The 22530-nt window shown below is 48.2% G+C and overlaps 1 protein-coding gene across 1 annotated transcript; it reads right to left on the bottom strand.

The window, feature by feature from the left end:
- Nucleotides 1-874: 874 nt before the first annotated feature.
- LOC116718833 (corticosteroid 11-beta-dehydrogenase isozyme 2-like) lies at nt 875-18939 on the bottom strand. The gene is made up of 5 exons (XM_032561078.1): nt 18538-18939; nt 8505-8717; nt 4615-4800; nt 3592-3729; nt 875-2181 (listed from the first exon to the last, which is right to left on the bottom strand). The coding sequence occupies exons 1-5, from the start codon at nt 18812-18814 to the stop codon at nt 1775-1777; spliced, it is 1221 nt and encodes a 406-aa protein (XP_032416969.1). The 5' UTR covers nt 18815-18939; the 3' UTR covers nt 875-1774.
- Between the last annotated feature and the right edge of the window lie 3591 nt (nt 18940-22530).

Genomic DNA, 22530 nt, shown 5'->3' on the forward strand with positions numbered 1-22530 from the left:
AACTTAAAGATTAAACACGCGTCAGATTGTTGCTATAGTAACAAAGGCTAACCCTCTAACTATGAATGTTGTTCTTTGAACTTTTACAAAGTAAACTTGCCAGCTCCTTAAAATCTTAATTTAAAATCTTTTAATTTATGTTGAAACCATTAAACCAAATATAGCAGCATTGATCATCTCAATAAATAAATGTTACATTTATGTATCTGTGTTAAAATATTATCATTTATGGCCCCTGAAGCCCTGGGGGCCCGATGGAGCCGCTGACTTCATTTGGATTAAACAGAAGTGCAAATAATTGATATTCATTTTAACTGTGTTTTTTAATTTGTTGTTTTTAAGACTAGCTGGCAATGTTTTCCTGTAACATGTAATTACCCAGTAATATTTTTAGAAAAACGCGGCGGACGCCTCGGCGCCCCGACCGCCGGCTGAGCAGGTTTACTGGGGGAAACCCAGCTCTTCTATTTGATTCCATTTTATTGTATTCTATTTTATTCTACACTTCGCTCAAGTTATGGAGCCCTGCTATTCGTCTAGCTCCTCCTACTGGTCGACATGGAAACAATGAAAAGAAATTCAGGCTTTATTCCTTCAGCAAAAACTCAGTGAAAAACTTTGAGATTAATTTAGGAACATTTATTCAGTGAGGAAAAAAGCTGCACATAAAATTTTAACCAAATCATCTTTTGATTTGGTAAAATTAGCCAGCAGTGCAGAGCTGGCGGTCTGGGTCTGCTGATGGCTGAGACTGTTTTCTGTTATGATACGAAATGATAGAAACTACTAATTTACTCTTTCAAAGTTTCTTCATTTGATCTTGTTGCTTCCTGAAAGCTGATCTCCAATCAGATCTTCAAAAAATCAGCAGCTCTCATGTCTGAAAAAGTCAACTTTATTTCTATGAAAGAATAAACAAAGTGAACATATATTTTTGTTACAGTTTTTCATTTTTTGTATAAAATTCACAGTTTAAGTGATGGAAGAAAATACGCCATAAATAGTTGGATTATAAAACAATATAATGGGACGTTTCCACAGGTGGTTCTTCAGACTCGACACACACATTGTCTCTCTCTCTCACACGCTCACTCACACAGATGTGTCCTCCAGTACATGGTACTGGACTGGTTCTGTAAATCTGCTGCAAACTGGGACAGATTAAAACATTTCTCAGGGATGAGAGAAACCATGCGGCTGGTGGGTTAGGGTGTTCTCCCTCTGGGAACACATTCTGTTATAAAATCTGGAGCATGTGTCTGATTTAAATAGATATTTTTCATTAAATATGTGCCTTAGGCTGTGGCAATGTGCTACAGGTACAGCAGCTTTAACGCAGAAGGACTGAGGCTTGATATCACCAATGTCTTCTATCGTATGGGGACTTTTATTTTGAAGTGATTGGCCACGTCCTTTCAGAGGAGTGTGATGAGGTAAAACAGAGAGGCTGACTGTCGGGCAGTAGCTTGTTTGAGAGCGCTCACTTTAGGAGTTCAGGCATGCCAACCGGGTGGAGTCTAAGGAACCGGTGACTGAATGATTTACGTGAGCGCCCCCTTTGGTCCATGTGTGGCATGAGGCTTCTGCACTCTCAGTGATGAAGGCACACAGAGCAAACCTGATGAGGTTCTCTGATCAACTTGTGCTGCTACGTCTAACAGGCTCCGCCCCCTGACTTCCAGGTGAGTAGTCTCCTAGGTGGGCGGAGTCAAACAGTTACAGAACAAACAGGAGGGGTCTGGCTCTGAGTGTTACTGGAGTGGTCCTCTACTCCTTACAACGGCTGCAGCTTCTCCTCGTTGTTATTGTTGTTGCTGAGGCCGAGGTTCGCCTCCAGACCCGACTGCTTCCTTAACGCGCGTGGCATCAGCGTCTTCTTCACAAACAATTTCTGCAGGAAGCGGTTGCTGATGCTGAGTGGGCAGTAGCTGTGAATGAAGTACATGAGGCCGATGCCGGGCCCGGCGAAGTAGCGCACCTGCGGCTGAGGCGACAGTAGCGCATGGACGATGGCGTTCACTACAGGACTGAGGTCTGGGTTGGCGTGCTCGGCAAAGCTCTGGAACAAGTCCTTGGTCTCGGCGATGTAGTCCTCGCCGTATTCCTCCATCAGCGCCGGAGGCAGACTCTGGAGGAGCTGCTGGTGCTGCTGCTCCCAGTAGGCGTTGTTGCTGGAGGGAGCTGGGAGAAGATAAGAGTTACCATGGCAACCAACATAGTGATAGCATCATCTGTCTAGACCGGCGGTTTTCAAAGTGGTCGCGTGTCAGGTCGTTTGGTCGCGTGTCAGGACGTTTGGTCAGTGTTAGGGTTTACAGCAGCAACCCTGACAAAGAGGATCGACTGTTTCAAGTTCATAAGTTTGGAGGATGAGGAAATAAGTGACCAGTTGCAACATCTCATTTTATTCTTCATTTGAAGAAGCGAAGGAGTCAGTGGGATGTTCCTTTGATGTATCGGACCAGAATTGAGCGGTGAGTACAGTGTTTTGGTCCAACAGTAGGACTTTCTCACTGTCTCAGAGAATTGAACCTACACATCCTACTTGCTGGAAATTGAGGAGCTTCCACATAAACAAATACACAAACTGAAACCAATAGGTTCACATAGAGAGAGGGCGAAAAGTTCATCCAGGTGATTTGTGACAGGAAGAGGCAAACAACACGAGGCTACGAACAAATCGATGCGATTTCTGTCACGTAGCTGTGCCAACGAGAACCGGTGTCAGCTCTTCACCTGGAGCGTCACGGGCTTTAGGCTTCCCTTTCTCCCTGCTGGTTGGTTCTGGTCCAGCTCAGTTTGGACCTGGAGCTTATAAGAACTGAGACAGATCGAATTAATTAATTCCTTAACTGGAAAACCAAGCAGCTTTTATTTATTGTTCTGAGACGGGATCCCTGGAATGCGAAGAGTCCGGCCTCTCAGAACCACCCAGACAGGAGTCCAGTGTACCAAGAGGTTCTGTCTGACTTCAAACTGGACGTTTCTTCTTTTAGGTCAAATTGGATGAGAAAGCAAGCAGGAAAAAGTGAAGATCTTTTCAGAGATCAATAATGAGAATCTGGTTATTAGGGATCAATAACTATGATATGTCAGACTCCGCAGGCAACGTTTCTGGTCATCTTTATTTTGTATTAGTTTAGTTTATTACTTTTGTCTGTGAATAGAAAATATTAGTTTAATAATAAATGTTTTCCTTGACTTGGATGGTCACTCATTATGACTTTGCTCCTGGTGTTTGAAGGACTCACTGTAGTGCTGATGTGTTGATGGATGCTGGGAATAACGGGTCGGTACTGAAGCGGAACGGGTCCACAGCCACTAAAAACTGATCTGTACTGGTGTTGAGCTGGGAAGCCGACTGACCAGCTGACTGAGGTAAACCCTTTCTCATAAATGTGGAGAGTTTTGAGCCAAACGATTTAAATTTGTTTACATGATATGTTTATTTTAAAACATCTAGTTACAAGTGTAGATCTGGTCAATGGCCAGCAGGGGGAGCTGCTTTGCTCTTTCTGTGCCAACTCTACATCAGATCTGCAGCTGCCCCTTGCAGGTGAGGCCAGGTCGACGTCTGGGGGCGGGGCTTACCTGTCTTATATGAGGACGGCAGGATGGTGCTCACTTTGACCCCCCAGGGAACCAGCTCATGTCTCAGGGTTTCAGTGAACAGGTTCAGCGCCGCCTTGGACGCTCCGTACGCCGCCAGGCAGGGGAACGGCTGGTCACCTGGAAGACGAGGTCGGAGCGTCACTCTGATGTCACACACAGTCTGACCGCTCTGCCCACCGCCGGCCCCCAGTGAGTCAGCGCAGAGCTGGACTTTAATGGGTTAATGTCACAAAAACACAGTTTGCTAAACTTGTTGTCCAGGGTGGAAAATATCTGGCCTGAAGATCTGTGATTGATTAGTTTTGGCTCCCAGACAGTTTGAGTTGGATTGGCTCAGTCTGTTTGCTTTGGCAGGTGGCTGATTCTGGAGCAGTGCAGAGTCCTGCCAAAGTATTTACACCCCATGAACTCTTTCACTCTCTGTCACTTTGCAGCCAAATGCTGAACCAACAGAAAGTTGGTTGTGACTGAACAGGAGAGAAAAGCACTGATAGTTTTTAGCATTTTCACTAAGAAATATCTGTTATGTGGCGAACCCCTTAATCCTGATCCCCCTGAATTAAATCCAATCCAACTTTCAGATGTTGGAGCTAGGAACCAGAGTGCAGATGTTCTGGTTCTGGCCTCAGATGTTCTCCAGAACCTTCAGCATTATGGAGACCCAGCGGGTCCGGGAGGATGGAGTTCATGAGTTTACAGCAGTGTTAGGTTCTACAACCGGGGAGGGAAATCTCAGCCCTCCAGGGCCGGTGTTCTGCAACTCTTACATACATGTCTTCCTGGTCCATTGCACAGTATGTGTCAGACTCAGGCTAATGACCTCGTTATGTGACTCAGGTGTGTTGAAGTAGAAACACATCTAAAGGTTGCAGGACTCCGGCCCTCCAGTCATGAAGTTGCCCACCCCTGTTCTACAAAAACATACCGACTGCTGGGCTCTGAATACAAATGCATGCCACACAGTTAACACCTCGAGTTATGTACTGTGTGTGTGTTACACACCGGCTGGGCTGGAGATGTTGACGATGCGACCTTTGGCCTGTCGTAGCAGCGGCAGGAAGCTCTTGGTTACGCTCACCGTGCCGAAGAAGTTGACCTCCATGCAGCCTCTGAAGTTGGACATCAAGGACAGCTCTGCGTCTCCCAAGTTCACACACACTCCTGCGTTGTTGACCAAACCCCACAGACCTGCACACACACACACAGACACATGTTTGTGTGGCTATCTTTGTGGGAAATTCCATTGACTTCCATTCATTTCTACTGCCTAAACCTAACCTTTATCCTAACCCTAACCGAAACTCAATTCACACCTAAGTCCTAAATCTTAGGCCTGACCCATAAACGGCGTTTCCCCGTGTGGAGACCAGGCTTCAGTCCCCATAAGGAGCAGTGGGTCCTCACAACGTAGTATGTGTCAGGAAAATGGTCCCCACAAGGTATTAGAAACAAACACACACACACACAGAGAGACACACAGTCATCAAGTGGGAGCTGAGGCCTGTGGGCTGAGTCTAAACGGTTCCGGTTTGACTTTAACTTCCTGAATGTTAATGTTTGATGTTGGAGGAAAGTGGAAAAACACAGACAGCTCTGACCTAAAGAACCAACTGATGTCCTGACTGGACCGGGTTCTGTAGCTTTAGGGTCTCAGTGATGGACCTCCGCTCCATGTTTATGGGTCAGCTGCAGAAACCTACCAACGGTCTCTGAGGGTTTATGTAACATCTGCAGGGTGGCTACGTGCAGATAAGACCGCGGTCGGGTCACCAACAGTCAGCCTGTCTCTCTCCCCATCTGTAAACAAGCCTCGCTCGCCCCGTCTGGGGTCAATGACCCAGAATCCCAGGCTTTGTTTTCGGTCGCTGTGGGATCCGTATTTAGGTCTGAGAATGGCCTGTAGAGGCCTCAGAGGGAGCGACCAGGTGACTTCCTGTTTCATAAGGTTCCCATTATGTGAAACCGGAACCAGTCAGCTCAACAGAACCTCAGATTATTCTTTTAACTCAGCTTATTTATCAAGACAAAGATGATTTCAAAGTTTCCGATTGAGGCAGAAACTTTGACCTCCAAAGAAGTTCATGTTCAACTCCATCCATCCATCCATCCATCCATCCATCCATCCACTTTCTGTACACCCTTGTCCCTAGTGCGGTTGGGAGGGTTGCTGGTGCCTCTCCAGCTAATGTTCCGGGTGAGAGGCGGAGTCACCCTGGACAGGTCGCCAGTCTGTCGCAGCATCTTCAACTCAATACCTGCAAAGCAAGCCCGGATCATACGCCCTCCACCACCGTGCCTTAGGCTGCATCGTTCCCACCAGTCCACTTTAGTCCAACTCCAGTCGGTTTGCTATAAAGTCCTGTCCAGTTGGTGTGAACGCTAATCGACCTCTGACCTCTGGTCCTCCAAACCTCAGTTGAAGTGAACTTTGGTCCGCTTGGCGTTCACATACAAACTGAACCAGAGACCTAAAGCAGGAAGTGGACTACAGCACAGGCATTCTGGGTAAATAAAACCAAAGCTAACGTGTTAGCCTAGCGCTAGCAGCAGTGGCTCCAGTGTCCCTTATATGACAGTAGGCTGACAGGAAAGGGGGAAGGAGACGGGGGAAGACATGCGGCAAATATCGGCGGGTCTGGGAGTCGAACCCACGATGGCCGCGTCGAGGACTCAAGGCCTCCAAACATGGGTGGCGCTAACCACTACGCCACCACAGCACGCCCCATGGCTCCTGGTCTTTAGCCAAAGACTAAAGAGAAATCCTCCAACCGCTAAAATCTGACGCCTCCATCTTGTTTCCATCTGGTGAAGAAGGAAGTTGCTCTCAGTGTCTTCAGAGGTTTTTGTGTCGTTTCCTTCAGTGGTTCTTGGTGCAGCGCCCCCACAGGCCAGGAGGGGAACAGGTTGGTTTGGAGCAGATGATGGAGTTATGGTTCCATTAGAACTGGGTCTACCGGACCATCAGAAGGAAACCAGCCTGAGAGACGGTGTGAGGTGTTTGAACAAAATCAGGTTAAACCTGAATAAAGACAATAAAAACAACAATTTGTTTTTATTGTCTTTATAAAAACTCAGAACAATTCTGGCTTAAAATGCGTCTGGAGATCAAAGCTGGGATCTAAAGAGGAAACAAAGCAATCTGCCCAAGGCCGGGTTCATTTGTCCAGATGTGTTGTGTCCACCCTGACCGAGGACGTCTCATCTTTCATTCTTCAATCCCTCGACTTCTCTTTCTGGGACACATGTCCCGGGGACATTTGAGGAAGCAAAGCAGCGTCTGCAGCCTCAACAAACCCTCTGAATACTTCTGCAACCAAAGGATTAAACAAATCTGCTCATTGTTCCATAAACATTTACTCACTCAGCGCAGGAGATCCTGATACATCCCTGACTTTTCCTGGAAACTTGGCCCAGACCTCAAACCGCTGCGTTAAACTTTAATGATTCATGTGATGAAGACTTCTGATCTTTGTCCTCAGAAGTGAGGAGAGTCACCGCAGAGAGCTTTATGTCCCCACAACATAAGAACAAATAGAAGCCCTGAGAGAGTGTGTTTGTGACCTTTACCTTCATTCCTTACAACACACACACACACAGCAGCCAGCGTATCCCTGAATGACTGTGAGCAGCAGCCAACTCTATGAGCTCTAAGGGTTAGGCCTTAGAGCTTAGAGGGTTAGGCCTCCCTCTAAGCCTGTGGGAGCTGCAGCTCTGAGTCAATCACAGAGAGTCTGACTCCCGGGTGAAACACGAAACCGCCCCCTCAGCTTTTCGTCCCAGTGGAAGCCGCCGACTCTCGGACTGGTCCCAGAACAGCTGCTTGTTCCAGGGTTTCCTAGAAGGCTGCGGCACAAACAGTCCATTGGACTGGAGGGACCAGCAGAACCAGCAGAGGAAGTCAAACTTGGATTGGAATGAATGCGGCTGTAGAGCTTCATTCAGATTATCTCAGAACCGGTCCAAAACAGTTGGCGGCTCTGAGACCTACAGGTCCATCTGGGCCAGTTTTTACGGTCCAAATCATCTGGACCTGTTGAGTGGATATTTGTCCCTCTGGTCCCAGTCCTCTTGTCCATCAGTCCCGCCAGCTGCTGCCAAACATCTGGAGCTCATGACTTCTTCCACGATCCCCCATCGCTCCGTCCCCCATCGCTCCGTCCCTCAAAACTCCGTCCCCCAAAACTCCGTCTCCCAAAACTCCGTCCCCCAAAACTCCGTCCCCCAGAGCTCCGTCCCCCAGAGCTCTGTCCCTCAAAGCGCCGTCCCTCAAAGCGCTGTCCTCCAGAGCTCCGTCCCTCAAAGCGCCGTCGCCCAAAACTCCGTCCCCCAAAACTCCGTTTCCCAAAACTCCGTCCCCCAGAGCTCCGTCCCTCAAAGCGCCGACCTCAAAACTCCATCCCCCAAAACTCCGTCTCCCAAAACTCCGTCCCCCAAAACTCCGTTTCCCAAAACTCCGTCCCCCAGAGCTCCGTCCCTCAAAGCGCCAACCTCAAAACTCCGTCCCCCAAAACTCCGTCTCCCAAAACTCCGTCCCCCAAAACTCCGTCCCCCAGAGCACCGTCCCTCAAAGCGCCGTCCTCCAGAGCTCCGTCCCTCAAAGCGCCGTCGCCCAAAACTCCATCTCCCAGAGCTCTGTCCCCCAAAACTCTGTTCCTCAAAACTCCGTCTCCCAAAACTCCGTCCCCCAGAGCACCGTCCCTCAAAGCGCCGTCCCCCAGAGTGCCGTCCCTCAAAGCGCCGTCCTCTAGAGCTCCGTCCTTTGGCTCCCATCAAACTTTGCTGCTTTCAATCCATGCAAGGTTTGTTTTCCTGACTCCTTCATATCTGCATCCCACTGTGTGTTCGCTCACGGTGCTGTGTGTGCGTACGTACGTGCCTCCACCCTAACCCACCTCGGAGGCCCAGCTTGGCCTTGGTGTCCAGCAGCGCCTGCTGCACCTGCTGCGGCTGCGTGATGTCCACCTGCAACAGGGTGAGGCGGGATGAGCAGCTTCTCCGCAGAGCTCTGGCTCCGTCTCCCGTCAGGTCCAGAACGGTGGCAAAAACGTCCAGACCGAGAGAGTCCAGATGCTTCGCTGCAGCGTTCCCAAAGCCGGTGTCGCAGCCTGCAGGGACACAGAGGGAAAACTGGGAACCAATGATGCTTCCTGCTTCCATGCCAAACCATCATTACATTTCATACTTTTTGTAAAAGTATTTAATGTAATTTAAAAGATGTAACTATATTCCATTTAAGCTCTTGAGGTGTAAAAACATTGTTTCTGCACCATTTTTATGTCTCACTTTCCTAAACTTTAAAAGGATCCAGGATTATTTAACATGTTGACCTAAATATGTTGTTAATTTTCCTATTACCTAAAAAAATGCTGTTTTTGATACGCCAGAACTCATAATTACTTCAAAAATGCACATCTTTTGTTGTATTTGTCACCCATGGAGGTCGCCATTTTTTCACCGATGGGTTGATGACGTCATCAGGTCCAATCTGTACTGGAGTCTACAGAGTAAACACAGGAAGGCTAACTTTACCCCAGTAGTTGTTGATCATATTGCGTTTGACTGGTGTCATTTTAGATAACGCCACACTGTGTTACTATTGGCTGTGATAAAAAAATAAAAATCTGAGGCGAATCTGGATAATTTCCCACATGAAAGAAAGGAGAGCGCAGTGCGAGAGCCGGAGTGGAACAACAACGAAGGACCTGGGGGCGGGACGTTAGCATGCTAACGGTTTGCTCCGTTAGCATTCCCAGCTATTACCGCTGGGAATGCTAACAGAGCTATTACCGCTGGGAATGCTAACAGAGCTATTACCGCTGGGTATGCTAACAGAGCTATTACCGCTGGGAATGCTAACAGAGCTATTACCGCTGGGTATGCTAACAGAGCTATTACCGCTGGGAATGCTAACAGAGCTAGACAGTACTGAATGTGAAACCACCACCAGCAACAGCTGTTGCCGAACCGGACAGAGCTATAGTTCTTACCGGACCACACAGTGACCAGGTGAGTCTCATTCATTGTTTCATTATGAACCTGAAGGCAGCAGCAGCTGCTACAGCCAACTCTTCCTCTGTTTGCTCCTCCTCTTCATCACCTCTTGTTATTTCTAGTTCTGATCGGTTTCAATGCGCTCCGGTTCAAATTAAAAAGGCTTAATAATGTTACTCATCACTGTTGTAGCTGGAGGAGCCATTACACGTCATTTACCCAGAATGCATTGCAGCGTGAACAAGATGGCGACATTCCTGTGACAATATTTTATTAAAATTTATATAAATTAAATAACCTACAGTGTTATTACTGTATTGCTTTTACAACTAAGATAAATATTTCCCAAATAAGGTCTAGTTTTGTTAATCTCTTTAAACTGTGATTCATTTTGTTAGACTTAGACTTAGACTGACTTTATTGTCATTTTGCATGCACAGGGTGTATACAGAACGAAATTTGGTTGCATACGGCTCAGAACAATGTTTTGAGGTTCCAATGTTATGAGGTTACTCCAGAATAAAATAAAATACAGTATAAAATATGAATATAAATATGAATATAAAATATAAAGTGCAGGAATGACAGTAAAATAGAAGTTATTTAGCTCTGTACATGTGCAAGGTATAAAGTGGAGACCAGTTTTTGAGTGCAGTCCAGTTAAGAGTTCAGCAGTCTGATGGCAAGTGGGAAAAAGCTGTTTCAGAACCTGGTGGACCTGCACCGGATGCTGCAGAACCTCTTTCCAGAGGGCAGCAGGGAGAACAGTCCATGGTGGGGGTGTGAGGGGTCACTGACGATGTTTCGGCCTCGGGACACGCAGCGCTGGGATGAAATGTCCTGAATGGAGGGAAGGGGGGCCCCGATGATCCTCTCTGCTGTCCGCACCACTCTCCTCACGTTCTTCCAGTCGGAGGCGCTGCAGCCTCCACACCACACAGAGAGGCAGCTGGTCAGAATGCTCTCTATGGTGCTTCTGTAGAACGTCTTGAGGATGGGCGGGGGCAGGTGTGCTCTTCTCATCCTCCGCAGGAAATACAAGCGTTTCTGTGCCCTCTTGACCAGAGACGTGGTGTTCCCAGTCCAGGTGAGGTCGTTAGTGATGTGCACCCCCAGGAATTTGGTGCTGCTGACCACCTCCACAGCCGAGCTGTTGATGAGCAGTGGAGCGTGGCTGGGCCGGTTCTTCCTGAAGTCGACGATCATCTCCTTCGTCTTGTCAACGTTCAGGATCAGGCTGTTGTCTCTGCACCAGTCCACCAGCTGCTCCACCTCCTCTCTGTAGTCCGGGTCGTTGTCGTCTCTGATGAGGCCCACCACCGTTGTGTCGTCCGCGAACTTCACGATGTGGTTGGTGGCGAACCTGGGGACGCAGTCGTGTGTTATCAGAGTGAACAGCAGAGGGCTCAGGACGCAGCCCTGAGGGAAGCCTGTGCTGAGGGTGATGACATCGGAGGTGTGTTGTCCGATCCGGACTGACTGAGGTCTGTCGGTGAGGAAGTCTAGCAGCCAGTTGCGCAGGGGGGTGCTGAAGCCCAGGTGTCCCAGTTTTCCTGCCAGATGTTGTGGGATGATTGTGTTGAACGCTGAGCTGAAGTCCAGGAACAACATCCGCACATGAGTGTTCTTCTCCTCCAGGTGAGCCGGGCTCAGGTGTAGGGCGGAGGAGATGGCGTCCTCAGTGGAGCGGTTTCGGCGGTAGGCAAACTGGAACGGGTCGAATGTGGAGGGGAGTCTGGAGACGATGTGTTCTTTTACCAGCCTTTCAAAGCACTTCATCATGATGGGAGTCAGTGCCACAGGCCGGTAATCGTTGAAAGAGGTGACTTGAGGTTTCTTTGGCACCGGAATGATGGAGGCAGTTTTGAGACAGGCTGGCACTGTGGCTTGGTCCAGTGAGGTGTTAAAAATGTCTGTTAGGACACCAGCCAGCTGACCTGCGCATTCCCTGAACACCCGCCCAGGTATGTTGTCGGGGCCTGGGGCCTTCCGTGGGTTGACTCTTTTCAGAGTCTTCAACACATCGGCTGTGTCCAGGCAGAGTGCCTCCTCTTCCTGGTGGGGAACAGTTTTCTTTGCCGTTAAAAGGTTTATAAAATCCAAACAAACAGCTGATTACAGACTTCTTTATTTCTTGAACACAAATCTGTACGTCTGTTTTCTTTTCTGCATAGACCTGCACAGAGGGCCAAGTTCAGAGTTCACAGGTCAGAAGTGTTTGCTGTCGGTTTATCTTCTGATCCTGAAGGAGCTCCACTGAGCCGCTCAGTAACTTTGTTTTGAGATGTTTGTCTCAGACTGCTGAGAAACGAGGATCATTTTGCTTCACTGCCAGATTTCTACTATTAATTTGTCATAAATTTATGTGGCGGGAACAAACAGCGACAGCCTGTACTCATACATACTGATCTATACACACAGTCACATCCATCCATACATTACATGTAATATACATATAAAATTTTCTCATAAATGATCACATAGTGACAGTTTGAAATTCAGAATCTAAACATTGTAACCTCTGACCCTAAAGCGTCCAGATCTGAAGCTAAAATTGTTCTAAATGAATTTCCTCCATTTGGGGCTTTTTGCTTTGTGAATCTGGTGCAGATGTAAATCTATCAGCTTCAGGTTTGAGTCTTCTGACTAGCAGAGGCAAAGAAAGTGACATTTGTTCAGTTTTATGTTTTGATGATATGAATTTCTTTGAACTGTCTTGTTTTCTCTAAATAAACTGAATTCAGAGGAAACCGATCAGAAGCATTTGATTTTTTTCAACCTGCAGCTGCTTTAAGACTTGGAGGTGGAGAAACTCAACATGCTGGGAGAAAAAGGAAAATTATCCATATTGACATCGTTTTCATTGTTTTAATTGATGATTCTGGCAGAACCAGCTGGTTCTGTTGGGCCCACACCTGATAAATGGACTTCCAGGTTTCTGATGTCCATCCTCTCTGGTCTTCAGACCCGTTTCATTGTCCAGTTCTCCCACAGCCTGGTCTGCAGCAGAACTTTCTGTTCTCTTTGGGCCTCTTTGTGCGGCGGCTCTGCTGGCGAGAGCGGCGAGGCGTTGGCACGCTGCTGCTGCCGTGTCCTTGGAGGACGTCCAGCATCGTATCCTGAGAAAGGAGCCGCTGAGTGGGAGTGAAATCCATCCTCTGCTTGGCTCCCCGCTGCAGGCCGAGCCAGCCGGCTTCACCTGCCGGGTTATTCTGAGCCGCAGTCTGACAGCTGGGGGGGATGAAAGCAGGTGTGGGGAGTCAGACCAGAGCCAGGGGGCGAGCCGCTGCACAGTGGAGCAGATTTAAATTTACAGAAATTGAATCAAAGTTCACACTAACTGCTGCTCAGTCAGACACCAACTGGAGCATCAGCAGCTTCCCAGAGACACAGCATGTTCTTACAATATGCTCACCACAGGGGGGCGCTCATGCACACTTACTGGATGGACTAAGAAGCAGCAAAAAAGCAATTCAAAGTGAAACCAACAGGCTCCCCTCAGGCTTTGCTGCCCTGGGGAGAAAGCCGTTTTGTTTCCAGAGCCGCAGCATGAATGCAACACAGCGTCATGCTGAGCCTGGTGCTTTATTCTCAGCCCAGGAATAATCCCATGGCACACCAACTAACTATTAGCTAATTATTAACCAATTGTTAACTAATTGTTTAATTGAGCTTACATAATTCATGTTTGCGTTTTAGAGTAAATGGTGAATGCTTGCATCTGATTGGAGGAGACCTCAGTGCTTCCCTCTGTCTGCAGGGTGAGGTGGGGTCAAGAGTCCAGTTTTAGACAAAGGAGGACAGCTGAACATGTTTTAATGCTATCCAATCCCGAGCGGGGGGCAACGTGGTTATGCAACGGGGCCAAGGCTCCAAGGGGCCCCACGGTGAAGAAACAAACAAACGCTGTCAGATACAGAAACACGAACAGGGTTAGAAACACACATCTGTGTGTGAGTGGAGGCCAGCAGCAACATCTGCAGCTCCGATTACTGAGGCTGCCAGGGTCCGCATTATCCAGGTCCCACATGGTCCACTTGGTTCCACATGGTCCACTTGGTTCCACATGGTCCGCTTGGATCCACATGGTCTGCTTGGTTCCACATGGTCCGCTTGGTTCCACATGGTCCACTTGGTTCCACATGGTCCGCTTGGTTCCACATGCTCCGCTTGGTTCCACATGCTCCGCTTGGTTCCACATGGTCCGCTTGGATCCACATGGTCCGCTTGGTTCCACATGGTCCGCTTGGTTCCACATGATCCACATGGTCCGCTTGGTTCCACATGGTCCGCTTGGTCCGCTTGGTTCCACATGATCCACATGGTCCGCTTGGATCCACATGGTCCGCTTGGTTCCACATGGTCCGCTTGGTTCCACATGATCCACATGGTCCGCTTGGTTCCACATAGTCCGCAAAGTTCACATGATCCACATGTTCCGCTTGGTTCCGCGTGGTCCAGGTTCCACAGGAACCAGGTTCTGACTTCGGGTCGGCTGGCTCCAGGAGAACATGGAGATGAAACTTGCTGTTCTCAGAAACGTTGAGGAGATTCTCTGATCTGGTTTGTGAATCTCGGGTTCATCAGGTTCTAATTGGCCGTTTCTCATATTTCTGAAGGATTTTTATCAAATTGTTTTAATTTTCTTCCTCCTTCTGCCGTCCAGCTCTGGTTCTGGATGGTCTGCCTTCATTCAATACACCTGAAGACACGAGGATTTATTGTTACTGTTTCAGGAACCCCTGATCATTCATGGAATCTCTCTTATGTCTTCATACCCGTATTTATAGATATGAATAAACATTGTACTTACAAAGAGTCAGAGCGTGAACATTAGGCTTTACTGCGGTGCAGTGTTCTCTTATGCTGGTTTGGGAACTTTCCATACAAAGGTTTCTTGTATTTGCGTTTGTATTTGGACCTGATAAGGAAAGATCTCCATCCGTTTTACCAAGAACATCTGAAACAAAGTTTTCATCTCACGTTTCCTTCATTTTAAGATGTAATTTCTTTTCAGCAGAGATGAGAATCAGTCAAAGTAGACCTGTGTCACTTTGACTGATGGTGCAGACGTTTTGTGGAAATATGCTTCGAGTTCTACGGCTCCGCTAAAGCTTCAAAGATGTGAAAGAAGAGACCAGAGAGTTTATAAATCTGTCGGGAAGGTCGATCATGCAGCTGGGAGCCACACCTTAAGGTCATGAGAAGATCTCTGATTTCAACAACAAGAAGAAGACTGTTGATAGCAGAGAGACCTGGAGGGACTTGGCCTGCTCTCCACAACCTGGAGGAAATAAAAGTGTCCACTTCCATCTGAAGTTCTTCCTTGATTTTCTGTGCTTTATGTTTTATTCTGGAAGTTGAAGGTGTTCTTTCAGAGAGAATTGAAAGTTTTACTGGTGACCCAGAAGATCTTCTAACTGGATCCCAATAAAACAAGCAAACTTTTCTTGCTGCTCCTAACACTAATTTGAAGAAAGACGATGTTGCCTAGCGTCTGAGCAGGAAGAGGCAGAAAAACATCTTTCTGGTGACATTTGGAAAGATGTCCGAAGATTGGAGGAAGAGGAAGGACAGATGTTGGAGATTTACTACAACTAAATGATGAATTAGTGTGGAGCGCTCTGGTAGGTCCTGTAACTGCTGTGTTTGGACCCGTTAGACTCTGAGGCACCTGTGGGGGGTTCTGTTGGGCTCAGTTGGTCCGCCTGTTGCCAGGCTGGAGACAGCAGGAATGAGGATCAGAGAGCTGTTGAGCAATTTGTGGATCTCTGGGCATGCTCCAAGATGTTCTCTGTCTCCAGGTTATGTAACAGCCAGAAGATGGGAAAATATTTCATGAGACTCGTGATCATGTCGTGTCCCAATAACAAATCTGAAATACTTTGGTCTTTATTACTGGAGTCTCATTAAAACCTTCAGAGCCTGAACCGCTGCCCCCTGCTGCTCTCAGGTCTGTAATGAGATCAGAGACTCGTCAGGTTCTGTTGTTTCTTTATAAATAACATCAGATGTTCTGCCTCTGCTGGCGTTTACCCAAACATTTCATCATGTCTCCTATGATGTCCAGACGCTGGTTCTGTGGTGCTGCAGAGAGTTCTGTGGTATCGGACCATTTTGACGTGTTTCTGCGGTGAAACCAGACGAGTCTCTGCACAAATATTAAGCAACTTTCTGCAGCTCTGGGTTGTTTTCCTCCCTTTTTGCAGACAGCAAAGGTCAGCATTGCTTCTTCTGAGAGAAAAACTCTCCATAAGCAGAAATCCACTCGGAGCGCAGCGCGTTGCTCAACACTCTGACAAGCACCAAGCACAGAACAAGGCGAACTCTTCGCCACCGATTGACTTGGTCTTCACATAAAGCTGAACTCTGATGAACTCGGCAGCAGCAGGGGGAGGAGGGGCGTGTGTGGGAACAGAATAACATGAAATGTCAGAGGCAAAAATAGCAAGAGGAGAAATAAAAAGTCATAAAACACGGAGAGGACTCGGCAAAAAACAAACCAAAACCAGGAAAATGAGGCAGAACCAAGAAAAACAAGAACAGGAGAAATAAAAAGCTAAATAATGAAAGCAATAAAAACGACTTGGGCAAGGGAAAAAAAGACTAGAATAAAGCACTTTGATACAAGTCTGTGGTCAATGACTTGTCAAAGGTATAAAGACTCAATGAACAGAACCTGGCAGCTGACCCGAGTCCGAACCGCTGCATTCCTTTTTGAGTCTCCAAGTCTCCTAAAAATCCCTTCCAACTTTCCTCCGAGTCTCCTCCGAGTGTCCTGCCTGCAGAGTTGGCGCTGCATCCCAGTCCAGGGCGGCTACTGTCCCGTAGCTCTTCTCCACCACAGGGAGAGTTCGCATGACGCTGTGGAGTCCTCTGGACCTGAGGACGCAGGATGCGGGTCGTGGACCACAGAGACTCGTGGACCTGTGGGACAGCCAAGTCTCCAGATGTTTTATCCCGTCTATCTGGTCTGCCATCCTGGTTCTGTCCATCCAAGTCCAGTGTCTCCTCTCTTGTCTTGTCTGTCCAGAGGACTCTTCAGTTCAGCGGCCATCTTGTTTCTAGAGAGAGTAGGTGTGGTATGACCTTTGACCTGAAGCCTGTAGAGCAGGGGTCTCAAACTCCAGTCCTCGAGGGCCGCAGTCCTGCAACTTTTAGATGAGCCTCTGCTGCACCACCTGAACAGAATAATGAGGTCATTAAGGCTCTGGAGACCTGATCCACACAAGGAGGAGGTAATGAAGCCATTTCATTCCAGTGTTTTGTACCTGTGGCACATCTAAAACCTGCAGGACTGCGGCCCTCGAGGCCTGGAGTTTGAGATCCCTGCTGTAGAGTCTGAGGCAGAGCTCTGAGGATTCTGGTCGTTTCTCTGACCTTTGACCTCTGAACCTGCTTAGAAGGTTGACAGCTGAAGAGAAGTTTTCCTGTGGATGGAGTCCAGATGGTTTGGACATGACCTTTGACCCTCCCCAGGTAGCTGATCAGTTTTTAATCTGGCCTTTGTAGAATGGATAATCGATGGATTAGATCGGAGCCCGGTCGTCTCGCCTATTACCTCTGACCTTTCAAAGGCGGCGTCTCGGAGGACATTTGGAGGTGTGCTATGTGCAGACGGCTGCTTGGTGACGTTAAGGTCATGGACGGAAATGGGGCGTCTTATCTAGCTCCGGCCGAAGGTTAAAGGTCGCCTGGTTTGCTTGCATCATTTTAGCATTTCTCTGACACATGGTGCGTTTCCCCTGACGTCAGTGAGAGGCGGAGCTTATACGCCGCTAACAGCAGGCCGCATGACGGCTCCCGGTCTCCGTGGCAACGCCGGTTTTACTTTTCAAAGAGCTGAGCGGAGAGGCCATTTGGGAAGGTTTCCACCGCCGGAGAATTACTAAAGAAACACACGCCGACACACATTGAAACACAGACACACACACACGTTTGCTCAGCTATCTTTGCGGGGACTTTCTATTGACTTCCATTCATTTCTACAGCCTAAACCCTATCCCTATCCATTACATACCTAACCCTAACTCTAACCAAAACTCAATTCACACCTTAGTCCTAAATCTGACCCCTGACCCAAAAACAGCGTTTCCCCTTGTGGGGACCAGGCTTCAGTACCCCACAAGGAGCAGTGGGTCCCCACAACGTAGTATATGTCAGGAAAATGGTCCCCACAAGGTATTGGAAACAAACGTACTAGAACACAGACACACGCACCCAAACACACGGACACACACACTGAAACACACATGTTTGCGTGGCTATCTTTGTGGGGACTTTCCATTGACTTCCATTCATTTCTACAGCCTGACCATAACCAAAACTCAATTCACACCTTAGTCCTAAATAAGTTTCCCCTTATGGGGACCAGAATTCAGTCCCATAAGGAGCAGTGGGTCCCCACAACGTAGTGTCAGGAAAATGATCCCCACAAGGTACTACAAACAAACACACACACACACACACATTTCCTGTTATCAACTGGATCTCTGATAATGTGGGACAAAAACACAAATCAGACCAGAAAAAACACTGCAGATCTTAATGACTTTTAATATGAAAGTCATTAAATGAACACACACACACACACACACACACACCCCTCCAGCTAGCTCAGGTTAGCTAGCTGCTAGCTGCTTTCCATGAATTCAAACTGAGATTTTGTTTGAAGAGAAAAAGTGAAAAACTCTGTTTGTGGTTTTATTTGGAACCTGCAGGAAACTTACCAAACAAGTTCCTAAGCCAAGCTTGAACATTTTTCTGACCTTTGACCTTTTTATTGCTCTGGGCTCCTTGCAGGTCTGTGCAGCTAAACGTGAAGCAGCGTCTCAGGCATGAACTCCCAGCAGGGAGCCGCCTGCACGCGTTCTGCTCTCAGCTCGCCTCTCAGAGTCCGGCGCACCTGAGGAAGGAGGCGGAGTCTCCCCTTACCTGTGATGAAGACGGCCTTGCCCTCCGCGGGCGGGCCGGGCGGCGGGCCGGTCCCGGAGCCGGAGCGGACGCAGCAGACGACGACCAGCAGAACCAGCAGCAGCACGGCCGGCAGGCAGAACGCCCACAGCCGCTCCACCAGAACCGTGGCCCCCAGCCAGGCCACCAGGGTGGGCCCCGCGCTCAGGTGGGACGCCAGGATCTTCTTCATGGCCCCGCCCACAAACACCGTCACCACGGCCAGGTAGATCCAGAAGGGAAGGTTGTAGTCATCCATCGTGTTCCAGGGGTCGCTTCAGTCTGTCTCTGCTGAACACACTCCTCTCTCTCTCTCTCTGCTGAACACACTCTTCTCTCTCTCTGCTGAACACACTCTTCTCTCTCTCTGCTGAACACACTCTTCTCTCTCTCTGCTGAACACACTCCTCTCTCTCTCTCTGCTGAACACACTCTTCTCTCTCTCTGCTAAACACGCTCTTCTCTCTCTCTGCTGAACACACTCCTCTCTCTCTGACTGTCTGCAGGAGAGTGCAGCCCGCCGGCTCCACTGCTCAATATATAGAGGCTGCAGGGGGAGGGGCTACAGGCTGCATTTAATCTGCACACACACACACACACACACACACACACACACACACACACACTGCTATCTGACCAGCCTCACTGCTGATTGGTCACGTCTCTGGTCTGCAGAGAGGAAGACACAGAGCTGCTGATTGGCTGGAGGAAGTCACTGCTCTGAGGGGCCCCATCCGAGGGACCCACCTGTCCCCATCTGTCCCCCAGCAGGTCTGAGCAACAAAAAATGATCAAAGTCCAGAAGCTTCTTCCTCACATCCAAACCCTCCTGGCCTTCAGCGCCTGTTAGTTGCCATTTGCTCCACTAGGTGTCACTGCGTCCCTCAGCAGAGCTTTTGGCGTCTGGGTTTAAAACTAGAAAATATTCTGGAAAGAAAAGCTTTATGAAGCGTTTTGATTTCTGAACCTGTGAGGAGAAGAGCAGAGAGACGAGGCGCTGGGGGAATCTTTAAATCTGGACTTCCAGATGATCTGAGCTCCGTCTCCCAGCAGTCACATGACCGCGTGACATCATGTGGCTTCCTGCTTGGTGGTTGAATCATTTCCTTTTGGCTTCGACTCACTGTGATGATGACAGTTCCCGAGGAATTAACCCCGGATCATGATGTGGCTACCACCGTGCTTCGCCGTGGCTGAGACGATTTTATAGATGCTTGCAGGTTTCCTCTGGTGCTGGGTGGCCAATCATGACCCTAACCCTGGCTAACCCATTTTGCTATGATGGTTACATAAAAATCTAACGTAATATTAATAAAAAGCGACGCGTCGCCTGGTGCTGGCGCTGCCCCGAGGGAAACCCTGCTTCGTTCATTCTGTCCTGCCTGAATTGTGTCCAAAGGCTCCAGTTTGTCCCATAAGACCCGAAGACGTCCTGCGTCAAGGCTGGCAGTTTGTAGTCCAGACTTGAGGAAAACTCGGCTGTCTCATGGAGAACGATTGGAAGCTGCTGTCCTGCCCCTCACAGCCTCTCTGCCGCTTTCTGTCTTTCATTAGAAACGTTTTTCCATTTCTCTCCCCAGCAGATGTTTGTTTCTCAGAAGTGAAAGGAAGAAATGTCAGGTTTCATCATTTGGTCTCTACCTGGCACGTTAACAGGGAGCAGCTGTAACTTCAACACGTCGTTCCTGAACCTTCCAGTTAGTCTGCTCCGTTTCTCTGCAGCGAGGAAAAGCGACATTAGGAGGATGAAAGGTGAAGGCCGGCAGCACCTGCTGAGAGGAGCAGCAGCTGAAAGCTCTCGGAAAATCTGACACGACTCTTTGTTCAGAGAGCTGAACTCGTCTGACCCAAGACGGGACAAAAGCGGAGACGCACTTACTGCTGGACAGCAGCTGGGAGGAACAGGAAGTTTCTGCTGGCTGCAGTCGGACAAAATAAAAGCACGCTAACGTCTCCTGGCTTCAGAGGACAAGAAGAGTCTCAGCTGGTTTCTGTCCCCGTCCTCCTGGAACAGCTGATCAAATATTCACTCCAGTTTTATTGACACTGCAACATTTCACAACAAAAAATCATTTCAGTTCATTATTCAAATTAATTTTCTGTTTGAGGAAACCCAGCAGCAGAAAAACTCCCCTCGAACAGGAAGAAACCTCCAGCAGAACCAGAACCGGGCTCGGTACCAGCCAATCAGAACACCAGACCAGGTTCAGCTTCCATGGACAGAAAACAGAAACAACAGCAAGGAGAAAAAAGAGAGGAGCAGAGGTCAGCTTGACCTCCAGCAGCCAAAGGTCAAGTAACCTAAAGCCTTACAGAGGTCCAGCCTGGAAGGAGCCAATCATGGACTAGACCTCAGTGTCGCAGGGGTTCTGGTGGATCTCTAAGGGGAGAACCGGTCCGTCTGGTCTAGAGGAGTTGCCATTTTACTCAGACGGACCGATCGGACTGCGTCTCCCAGCATTCATTGCGCCCTCAGAGCTGCATCACCACCCAGCGAATGCTGCAGATGGAGATCAGGGAGACTTTGGAGCGGAACCTCGATGGAGACTCCGGCCCTGCTGGACGGTTAGAACCTGAGCTTCTCCCAGACTCGCCCGAGTGCCGACACGGCAGCGGTACCGTCCAATCGAAGAGGTCCGGTGCTGTTCTGTTGGACCTGAACATGGCTGGAATCCCCTCAGTCAGACCGAGCCGTGGCTGAGATCATTCCATACCATGTCAATTCTGAAGAGCGGTTCTTATATTGTGTGTCAAAGTTCAGGCTCCAAAGCCGACCGGCGGGTTTCGATCTCTCTCCGTTTGCCTCATGCTGAGGTTTCCTGGTTCTGGAGCTTTGGTTCTGGTCTGCCTTCATCACCCTGTCTGCTCCTCTTCTTCCTTGCTCAGTGATGACGTCATTGTATCGTTTGTTTTGCTGATTTCTCTTTTTTATTAATGAGTCAGTTAGTCTTGAAGTTATGTTTCAGTATGTTGATCTGAATCATGATTGCTCATTGATCAGCATTTAACCAGCTAGCTCGTAGCATGCTAGCTGGTAGCATGCTAGCTGGTAGCATGCTAGCTGTTCTTTGCTGCTCCCGCTTCAGTGACCTGTGCTTGTTGTGGTCATGCGGGCAGCTCCTGCAGTTGGCGCCGTTCGCTTCAGTCCTAATCTGCTTTTCATTTTGGCTGGTTTGACTCCATTCTACTGTTTTTTGATTCAATTCTGTTAATGAATTGTAGAGCTGTAACGATTCCTTGATTGATTTGAGTTACTTGATTATTAAAATTCTTCAAGGAAAATGTATCTGCCTGGAAGTTTCGTTAAATTATGTTTTATTATTTAGCGTGCCGCGTTCCCGCCGGGTCATTATTTGCATTGCGCAGCGCTCTCACTTCCGCCTGAGTCGTTGTTGCTGAGGAAAGCTAAGTGTTAGCAGCATAACGAGGATTTCATGGACCGATGATCATGTCTGGGTTTGTGGGGCCCGGTAAGCAGTGGGTTGGAGTCGGCAGCTCTTCTCCTCCTGGAGCTGCTGGTTCAGAGCGAGATGGAGGGGAGACTTATTTTACAAGCGTATTTGTGAGTCTGCCTCTTTATTATTAAATTGAATATAATTTCAGATTCTTATATAACTTTTCTACAGATAAACTTTGAAAGTGAGCTGTTAATGTTACAGGTTAATTTTCTAAACTACACAAAAGTTATTGCTAGGAAAGCTCAAATATGAAAAATTGGACTGATGTTGATATGCGATAGTAACTCTGCTGTCATGTTAGATTTACTAATATTTTATTTTATCTGTTTTTATATCAGATTAATCATAAGAATAATCTCGATTACTAAAATATTCGTTAACAATAATAAATTGCTAACGATCATTAATAATTACACAAGGCAAACTTTGATTCATCAGTGAAATGTGACTGAATGTCTGGGAGGCTGAAGATGAAGGCTCTCTGGACCGACCTCTGTCCTGCAGGTTCTACCAGCTG

Source organism: Xiphophorus hellerii, chromosome 4, assembly GCF_003331165.1.
Source record: "Xiphophorus hellerii strain 12219 chromosome 4, Xiphophorus_hellerii-4.1, whole genome shotgun sequence".
Taxonomy (NCBI): domain Eukaryota; kingdom Metazoa; phylum Chordata; class Actinopteri; order Cyprinodontiformes; family Poeciliidae; genus Xiphophorus; species Xiphophorus hellerii.

Bases quoted from the DNA above. Each gene is read 5' to 3' on its own strand.
- LOC116718833 (XM_032561078.1), bottom strand. From the start codon at position 18,814: ATGGATGACTACAACCTTCCCTTCTGGATCTACCTGGCCGTGGTGACG. The intron at 4,801-8,504 runs GTGGGTTAGGGT...GTGTGTGTGCAG, and splicing joins GGCCAAGCTGGGCCTCCGAG to GTCTGTGGGGTTTGGTCAAC. The intron at 2,182-3,591 runs GTAAGCCCCGCC...ATCTTCTCCCAG, and splicing joins GCCGTCCTCATATAAGACAG to CTCCCTCCAGCAACAACGCC.